This window comes from Gymnoscopelus braueri, assembly GCF_963280865.1.
Source record: "Gymnoscopelus braueri genome assembly, chromosome: 24".
Taxonomy (NCBI): Eukaryota; Metazoa; Chordata; class Actinopteri; order Myctophiformes; family Myctophidae; genus Gymnoscopelus; species Gymnoscopelus braueri.
The window spans coordinates 15,587,266-15,597,526 of NC_137626.1; the positions used below are offsets into that span (position 1 = coordinate 15,587,266).

Sequence of the window (10,261 nt, forward strand, 5' to 3'; positions counted from 1 at the left end):
ACTGATGCTGGGGTCTGAGTGGTTAGTTTATAGTTTGTTCATAAGGAGGGACAGATGAAGGAGTGTACATATTGAAGCCTGGCTTTGAAGCTATTTTATTATTTTTATTTCTATATCTCATCATCTCTATACCTGCCGGGCAAAGGGGGGGGGGGGGGACCTATACATTTAAGTTGAATTTAGAGCCTGCTATGGCTGTCCCTTCCAGAGGGTGGGGGGAGGGGGCGGGGGGAGTGGAGTGTTCCTCTTTTTCCCTACTTTTCACTTGATCTCAAGGGGCTATGGTGGGAGGGGAGGGTGGAAGCATGCTCTAAGAGTAATGCAAACTAAGCAACGCGACGAGGGGGGCATCTGGTGGAGGTCCGTTGTATCTGCACTTTGTGCAACTTTTTTAGAAGTTCGATCCCGGGCTCCCCCAGAGTTAGTGTCGAAGTGTCCTTGAGCAAGACGCTGAACCCCTAATTGCTCCCGATGAGCAGGTGCCTTGCATGGTTTCCTCCGCCATCGGTGTATGAATGTGTGTGTAAATGGGTGAAATCTTAATGGCAATAATTTTGTAATTTCAAGCTCCAATTTAACACTAATGGTGTGTATTGGTCAACATAACCTCACACAACCCCCCCCCCCCCCCCCCCCCCCCCCCACACACACACACACACTGTAAACCATCGGAAATAGCTCATCTACAAGCTCACTGGAGCCAGGGGGAAGCACCCCACACCCATCACTCCTGCCCCCTACACCCCTCCATCCCCCCTTACTACCATCAGCTACTGTATGCAAGCAGGTGTGTAACTGATGACAATTAGGAGAATGATAACAGGTGCTCCCGATCTGATCAACCGGAGGCAAGTCTACACCCACACACAACGCAAAGACAGGGATACAGAGTCAAACTGAATTTGTACTTTTTATAACAATTTTTTTTTTGGCTTTAAAGCGAGCCCCCATTGTTTCTTTATAGGAACAATATGTTCTAGTTATTATTATTATTATCATCATCATCATCATCATCATCATCATCATCATCATCATCATTGTCATCATTGTCATTATCATTATTATTACGGGGCCAGGCTTCAAGCATGGCTCCGTTTTGATATTCGCATTATTCACTTCTTCTGCCACTTTTTTCTGGCTAGTATCAATACTGCAATATAGAAATACTCTGTTACAAGTAAAAGCCCTGAATTAAAAATGTACTTGGGTAAAAGTATAAAAGTATTGGCATCAAAATGTAATTAAAGTACCAAAAGTAAAAGTACTCTTTATACAGAATGTCCCATTTCAAAGTTTTCAAATGTATGCAAATATTTTGAAAATAGCAGATCTATAAGATCACAATGTGTCGCATCACAACGCATTGTGAACTTATTTTCAAATGGCCGAAATGTATATAGGGCTGAAGAGGTTAATATATGTTTTGTAATAATAATCAAAATCTACAAAGTAACTCAGAGCGCAACCTGTCCCACAACCCAGGCCAGTAGGCTATTAAGGGTGATTTTTGAATTATAAAATGCAGATTTGAATGCACCCCATCACCTGTTGGGGTGTTGGGTTAAAAAGAGGATTGTGAAAAGGTCCTTGTAGGAAATTTACTGGAGCGATGAGTCTACATGTTTGATTTGATTGTTAATTATGATTGACAGAGTCACATATTAATTTCGCAAAATGTTTCCTCGGCGCAAACAGAATACAGAATACAACTACAGAATATAATTTGTTCCTATAGTACATAGCGTACTATACAAGTGTATGCAGTCAACAATGACAGTGAGGATTATAAAATAAATGATGTAAGCTATAGGCTAATTATTATATTATATTATATTATATTATATTACAGTATTCCCACTGTGCATGCTTATGTAGTGAAGTGCAGTGAGCTGGGATTGAACCCGAGGCTCCCACTCGCCAGTCCGACGTGTTACCAGTCATGCCAATAGGGCTGAGCCCGATTGGCAGGTCTTTTGCACGCAGGTTCTGGCTACTATGACTGTGGGGGCTACAATCACCCCCCTGATCTTTGGAGCGCGTCCTCGCGCTTCACACTTCATGCCGCGGACCACCGTACACGACATCCCTCATGTCCCTCACGCAAGGATATTACGCTCCTCGTCCTGCCGACTACGCCAGATTGTAGTGAAGTGCAGTGAGCTGGGATTGAACCCGAGGCTCCCACTCGCCAGTCCGACGTGTTACCAGTCATGCCAATAGGGCTGAGCCCGATTGGCAGGTCTTTTGCACGCAGGTTCTGGCTACTATGACTGTGGGGGCTACACTTATAATCAGAATCAGAATCAGAATCAGTTTTATTGTCACATCACAGGTTTACAAGGTAAAGAAGTGGGTGAAATTCTTTTTTGTACATCGTTCCCATCGCAACGTTAATTTCCATAGAAAGAAGAGGGGGGGGGGAGAAGAAGAGGGTGGGGGGCAAGTGGGAAGGAGATCAAAACAAGAGAGCAACAGAAGGCCAGACAAGTTATCTACATATTTACAAATTACCTGAGATAATAAAAAACTAAAACTAAAGGTGCCTGAGCATAGCAGCAATGTATTGTATACTGTGCATGTTATACTTATACTGTGCATGATAGACAAAGACGTTAAGGTGCTTAGAGGAAAAGGAGCACAATAAAAAAAGACCAAAAAAAAGTCAGTGCGTTATACAAGGGATTAAGGTGCAAAAGGTCAGTGCGTGTCCACCTAGAGTGGACTGACCCTAGTATAATGTGAAAACCTCCGTTTATGCCGGCCACCCGACCATAAACAGAGTTTTGAAAAATCTACACTGTGGCCGGAGTTCTCAAAAAGATGCGTTTACACGTGCCAAAAATGTGTTTGCGTGTGTGGCCATAAATGGACAAAAGTGCGAGGGGGTGAGTACTTAGCCCACACCCACCAGTTCGGGGCCCACCTAGGGGTGAAGAAAACATATGATCGTATATTGGCTCGCTTCTATTGGCCCGGGGTAAAACGGGCCGTGGAGGATTTTTGCAAGAGCTGCCCTGAGTGTCAAAAAACTTCTCCCCGTCCCTCACAACGCAACCCCCTCGTACCACTACCCATTATTGCTGTACCGTTCTCACGGCTTGCGATGGACATTGTGGGCCCACTCCCCAAATCCGCCCGGGGCCACCGTTATATTCTTGTCATTGTCGACTATGCCACACGCTATCCAGAAGCCATACCGTTATGCACCGCTTCAGCCAAGGCTGTTGCGCACAAGCTATTAATGCTATTTAGCCGGGTGGGAATCGCCGACGAGGTCCTCACGGACCAGGGCACGTGCTTTATGTCCCAAGTCATGACATTGTTGTATCGTTGGCTGAAAGTAAAACGTATCCGCACCTCGGTATATCACCCCCAAGAAAATGTTGAAAAAGTTGATTGATGTTGGTGCCCTGGTTTGTAACTGTACCACATGCTCAATCACGCTCCGGTGGGGGGACGGCTGGCTTTCCCAGGCCTCCTTTTCGAGTTCCAGCAGGCCACGGGTATAAACGTATAAACAAACGGCACCAGGGGTTTCCCCCCTGTGGACGTGCCATACTTCCTGAATAAAACGCCCTGTGAGGCCTTCGCAAATACTGAGTGTTCGAAAAACAACAGAAAAAGAAAACACATCTCACGGTAACTAAAGCTCCACTGGCTAAGAGAAACGATCCACAGATCGTATAAAACAATTAAAAGAACGCTTTTTGAAACGCTTCCATCTTCCGGTGAAAACAAATGGAATTCTGGGTAACAGAGGAATAAACGAACGGCCTGCAGTGACGGTAATGACCAGCAGAGGCTAAAAAAATCGTTATTTGTGGACCTGCACTGTATAACTTTAAATAGACTATCATCTTATATAAATACAATTGACACAAGAAATTGACACCCTTCCTTCTGCTGATTATAGTAAAATTAGAATCATAGATATTTGTTGACAACAATAGCCTAGTAGAGAGAGGTGCGTGCTTTGCGTCCTGTCTGAATAGCGCCCTTAGTGTATAATTCTAGAATCCTGGACACCATTGCTAGGCAGGGTTCACCCAAAACTAGACTGTGTTATGTGATAAACCCCATGAAATGTAATGCATCTTTTTGTTAATATAAACACATTACAGTTATGTTAAGTGAAAGTCACATGCTGCTGTTTGTATGAGCTGTTCAACATAGCAGGATGTGTGCTGCTTTGATTTCATGATTGAAACAGAATAAACACTTACCCACATCTGGTTTCAGCATGCACTCTCCACCATGGTGAACACTGGGGGTGAAGGAGAGACAAAGTCATGCCTGTATATTCTATTTGATAATAGAAACAATGATAGCTAATGCAGATTTATGCCATTAAACATTAAATACTACTATAGTGCGTGGCAACGTGTTGTCAGCAAGGGGGCGTGGCACATAGCGTAGTAGCTGCAGCCATGTTGGGGGTCAGAGAGTATATAAAGATGCACTTTAGACTAGAGAGTGACAGTGGTTTGTGTTTGTAAACATTTACTTATTTGCCGACTCCATAGTGAACGGAATGGATAAAAATTACCCCGCGCTCAACAATTTATGGCAACTAAATGTACAGCAAGCTACCTAGTAATTTTTGCGAATGTGCTGGGAGAATAACATTTTCCCTGAAGTGAATATGCGTAGATTAATGTGGTGCTTAATATCGAGACAAGAGAGAGCGTGTGACAGTCAGCCCGTAGCCTAAAACTGTTCAGTGACAAAATACTTCAGAGCAATGTTAACAATGCTCTGAGAAAGGTGAAACTTATATGTGTTGCATGAAGAATATGGCTTATCCTAAGATGTAAGTTAAAGCTCTGTTTATAGGGAGAGGGAGTGACAGAGAAAATGGAAAAGCAGGCACACTGAATGAAATGAAGGGATTGCGATTGCTTTTTATTTGTTGTGAGCTTGTATGCATATAGGTGCATATAGGTTTAAAGTGCTAATGTGACCTCTAATAGTCACTTCTTTTTGGGCTTGTTTTCATAGACCTGGTTGCTTATTTCTCTCGCAAAATCCGGCAATACTGGTCACGACACAGCTGTCTTGTATGATGAATTAATGTGGCCGTTTAAAAACAAACAAACAATGTTGACATTTCAAGATGACGTCTGTTATGGAATTTATAAACTGAGCAAGTATGCACCATTGTAATTCAAAAGTAATAGCACAAGTATGTAATAGCTTTAGTTCAAGTATGTAATAGCACGGAAGAGTCACTGTTTAAACCTCTGTCAAAAACCAGGTGATCCACGTCAATCTGTAAGAATAGCGTCATTATTATGTAGTCTCTGACCCCAACATGGCCCCCGCTACCAAGTGACACATGTTGACGCCCCCCCCCCCCCCCCTTTTTTTTTTTGCCAGGCCCTATACAGCATCATAGTATGATTTCACTACTCTTAAACAACTAAGAACGTTTGCACTGACTGTTGTCCAGCAGAGCGCAGCGTGACTTTTAGATGGGGGTTGGATCTCAGAGCTGTGACCAGATAAGAACAGCCTTTCTCTGAGACCATACAGCCTGACAACCTACACACACAGAGAGAGAGAGAGAGAGAGAGAGAGAGAGAGAGAGAGAGAGAGAGAGAGAGAGAGATTGATCAGACACGGCCCCTTTCTATACAAACCGAAACGAAACATGTTCATGTCTGTCACTACATCACTTATTTCTAGCCTAAATGTTTTCAGATACATATTTTAGACTATTTAAGTTTAAAACTAGTAATAAGCTGTACAGAACGTCATCTTGAATGATATTCAAAAAACGAGTAGCCCTGTTATTAAAATCAGATGTGTTTGGAGGAACATGCAGCTATGGGAATCACACAGGTGAATGACAGCAAGATTTATTCATAAGTTATTGCGCGTTTGACAGGAAGTAATTAAAATTGGACTGATATGGAATTATGGATATATCTCATTTATATAAAAGGTTAAGGAATACTGACCTGAGGGTCTCCAATCTACTGTCTGGACTCCCCAGTCCAACGCAAAGCTTCTTTATTCCTCGATCCCGTAAATCATTATTAGACAAGTCCAATTCTCTAACATTAGAGTCGGAGGTGAGAACTGATGATAACCCCTCACAGCATCTCTCGGAGAGGTTGCAGCCACTCAGCCTAAAGAAACAATAGCGCTAAAATTAGATGTTTCCATTTTCTTTCCTATAAAAGGAAGATGATATAATATATATCCATGTGTTAGTTCACCTACAGAACTCTTTTGGAGGCTTTGACCACTGGCAGCAGTCTTAGAAGAGCCTCTTCTGAAGCAGAGTATTTCTTCAAGTCAAACACATCCAGCTCCTTTCCTGATGACAGCAACATGAAGACCACAGCTGACCACTGAGCAGGAGAAAGTTTGTCTGTGGAGATACTTCCCGAGGTCAAGTACTGCTGGATCTCTTCCTCTAGAGAATGATCATTTAGCTCATTCAGACAGTGGAGCAGACCGATTGCTTTCTCTTGAGAGAGATTTTCCCTGATCTTCTTCTTGATGTACTTGACTGTTTCTTGGTCGGTCTGTGAACTATTTGTTGTCTGTTTGAACAACCTTTTTAAGAGGGTTTGATTGGTTTCCACTGAGAGGCCCAGCAGGAAACGTAGGAACAAGTCCAGGTGTCCATTTGGACTCTTTAAGGCCTCATCTACAGCACTCTGGTAAAGGTTCTTCTTAGATTTCTTGGGTTGTTTTTGTGACATTAGGTTGAGACCATGATTCTTGAATGAGAGAAAGACATAAAGAGCAGCCAGAAACTCCTGAACGCTCAGATGAACAAAGCTGAACACTTTGACGTTGTGCAACCCACACTCCCTTTTGAACATCTGTGTGAACACTCCTGAGTACTCTGAGGCATCTCTGATATCAATGCCACACTCTTTCAGGTCTGCCTCATAGAAGATGAGGTTGCCTTTCTTCAGCTGTTCAAAAGCCAGTTTTCCCAGAGCCAGAATAGCCTTAATATTATCTTCATTCAAGTCCAAATGTCTCTGATCTCCGTCCATCCTGGCATTCTGATGATTGAACTGAACCACTATGAAGTGGATGTACATCGCAGTCAGGGTCTCCGGCAGTGCACCATTCTTCTCTATTCTCAAGATATTCTCTAGAACTGTAGCAGCGATCCAACAGAAGACTGGAAGGTAACACATGATGTGGAGGCTTTGTGATTTTTTGATGTGTGTGGATATTGTTGTGGCCTTGTACTCATCATCAATAAATCTCTTTTTGAAGTACTCTTCCTTCTGAGGGTCAGTGAACCCTCGCAGCTCTGTAAACCTGTCAACATACTCTTTAGGGATCAGAGTGGCTGCTGCAGGTCGCGTGGTTATCCAGATGCGGGCAAAGGGAAGCAGGTTTCCCTTAATGAGGTTTGTCAGTAGCACGTCCACTGAGGTTGGCTTCATGACATCAGTCCAGATGGCATTCTTCTGGAAGAGTAGAGGAAGCCTACACTCATCTAAGCCATCAAAGATTAACACAGTTTGGGTCTCTTTGTTCAAGATTCTTGCTGTGTTGATTTCACCGAAAAAGTAGTGAAGAAGTTCCATCAAACTGTACTTCTCATCCTTCACCAAATTCAACCTTCGGAAAGTGAAAGGAAACACGAAGTGGATATTCTGGTTGGTTTTATATTCTGCCCAGTCCAGAGTGTACTTCTGAGATGAGACTGTTTTACCAGTGCCAGCCACTCCCTTTGTCATCACTATTCTGATTTTATCTTCTCCAGGTAAAGGCTTAAAGATGTCTTCAAGTTTGATTGGTGCTTCTGGTCTGAATGGTTTCCTAAACGCTGTTTCAATCTGACTGACCTCATGTTCATTACTGACCTCGCCACTCTCTTCCTTTGTGATGTAGACCTCTGTGAAGATCTGATTAAGAGGTATGTTTTGAGTTTGACTGATTTCATTCCACTCTTGCAAACACTTCAACTCCTGCTGAAGATTAGACTTGAGTTGTTGAGTTTCTAAATGACAAAAAAAATAAAAGAAAGAAAGAAAAAAAAGAAAACAGACAGCATCAGTAAATGCATCTTATGATAAATGTGGTCCTAAAAAGAGAGGACGATAATTCTGAAGTTAAAAGAGCTATTGTTTGTCTGCTGTTGTTGCCATTTAACTGTGGTAAGATTATGTAGCAATCTTCCATTTGAGATCAGATGAATTATTCACATATTTAAACAACAGTTCTAAAACCGACAGTCCCAATACTTGATTCTCATTGGCTGATTCCTGTGATAAAATACTTATTCTGCATGTGCACCGTGCAAGGTGTGTCTCTCTAAACTTGGTGTGTCTCTCTAAACATTAGAGAGACACACCATGCACGGTGCACATCGTGCACGTGACCCGCTTTAATTACTTCAGTCTATATTAGTAGCCTAATGACTTAAATAAATTTCTATTGTCTTTTTTATGTCCAACATATTTGTATTTAAGTTCACAAAGTTAACATAAGTATAACTAAATGCATTTGAATTTAATAAAAAAAGGACTTTTCAGGATTCCTATTCAAAAAGGGCAAAAATAGCTGATCTACAAGCTCAAAATGTGTTGCACTGTGACTGATTTTTGCTACTTTCGTGTGACAGAGAATGGTGAAGTACGGCATTAATTTACGAAAAAAGTACGGAGATAAGAGGTGTCTGCCCGACAGTATATGCAATGTGGCCCTCTGGAGTGAGTGTTGAAATATAGTTTATACAAATATACCCTCTCCATCATCAAAGTTGCAAAAACTTGTGTAAACTCAATATAACTTATAGCCCACGATTACATTGCGTGTATGTGATGAATTTAACCACATTGTTCAAAGGCTACAAATGGCCGACAACCTCACAATAAAATAAATACGTAAATGAATTAATGAAATAATGAAATAATGAAATAATGAAATAATGAAATAATGAATAAATGAATGAATGAATGAATGAATGAATGAATGAATGAATAAATAAATGAATAAAATTTAAGTGAGATTGACGGAATTAGATTGGATAAATAAATAAAATGTTTCCTTTGAGGGTATTTTTAAAGGTCTGTACTGCCAGACTTGGCTCAATAAATTCTATCACATCGGATCAAGTCTGCATCCATCGCTTCTTTTTATCAGAATGGTTTGAAACTGAAGAGGTTTCGTCTTAGGCCTTTTAAGACAAAGTGTTGGTTTAAATTCCAGACTATTTTCAGTTAGTCAGGAATGCTTCCATTTAGACCTTAGATGAACAGAGTCCCTCAGGGGGTCTACACTTGTTCCCCTCCCCCTTTCCTTCTAAATCATCTTTGCTGTATAGCCAATGAATAAGCTTACAAGGCGCAACATATAAACAACTGAATGTTTGCCTATGATATGCCCAGAACAGGGTTCATGTGGTTATTCCTCTCCATCATGTTAAAGCTGTTAATAAAGACTTTCTTACTGCTCTCTCCATCATGTTAAAGCTGTGGCTTTCATACTGCTCTCTAGAAGGTTGGCAGTGAAATCAAATGTTTCATAACTCACCACTGTTAGCTGAGTCTTCTGATGGAAGTACAGCTCCTGCATAAGAAGAGGAGTAATGAAGTGAGTTGACATAACATTCATTTAATGGGATTCTTGTCATTGTCTAGGGAGGAAGACATTCATATCTTGCCAGTAGAACCATCACATGTTCCTGGTAACCAATACAAAATTGGGAAAATAAGTATTGAATGTATCAACCTTTTCCCCCTGTAAATATATTTCCAATTATGCTAATTATATGAAGAAATCATAATATTGAAGTCCATAATAATGATGTTGAATGGCACAGGGATAAAAAGTATTGAAAATGCTAATTTAATTTTGCATTTTTTTTAATGGCGCTTCTTGAATGAAAAATCTAATAATCGACACAGAATTTTGGCCTATTCCTCTACACAGATTGGGCCTCATTCACAAAGCTGATCTTAATGTCCTACTATATTTGAGTGTACGTATAGTTTGGTGTATATTTTCTAATTTAAGTCGGATGTGTGATTCAGGAAAGGGAGTGTAGAACCTTGATTTGGGCGGATCACAGGTCTATCTCATGATGAATCCCAGGCAACAAGCATGTTCAGGAAACAAATTATTTCCGTCAGCCAGTTGCATGTCAGGCTTTATATTTGCCTTTATATTAATCTCACTCATAAGGACACATGCTGACATCAATTAACATGTTTATCGACACTTCAACGGTAACACAGCGACAGATATACTATGTCCCTTTTTATCTTAGTATCTTTTGTAT

General features: G+C 41.1%; 1 protein-coding gene across 1 annotated transcript in view; it reads right to left on the bottom strand.

The window, feature by feature from the left end:
• Positions 1-5,866: 5,866 nt before the first annotated feature.
• The window catches only part of LOC308080489 (protein NLRC3-like), a gene marked incomplete at its 5' end in the record, with an annotated part of 6,916 nt that continues 2,521 nt past the window's right edge, over positions 5,867-10,261 (bottom strand). Inside the window, 3 exons of the mRNA XM_080422387.1 lie at positions 5,867-6,131; positions 6,226-7,978; positions 9,514-9,549. Of these exons, the coding sequence (XP_080278513.1) occupies positions 5,930-6,131; positions 6,226-7,978; positions 9,514-9,549 (1,991 nt within the window). The 3' untranslated portion in view covers positions 5,867-5,929. The remainder of the gene's footprint in view (positions 6,132-6,225; positions 7,979-9,513; positions 9,550-10,261) is intronic.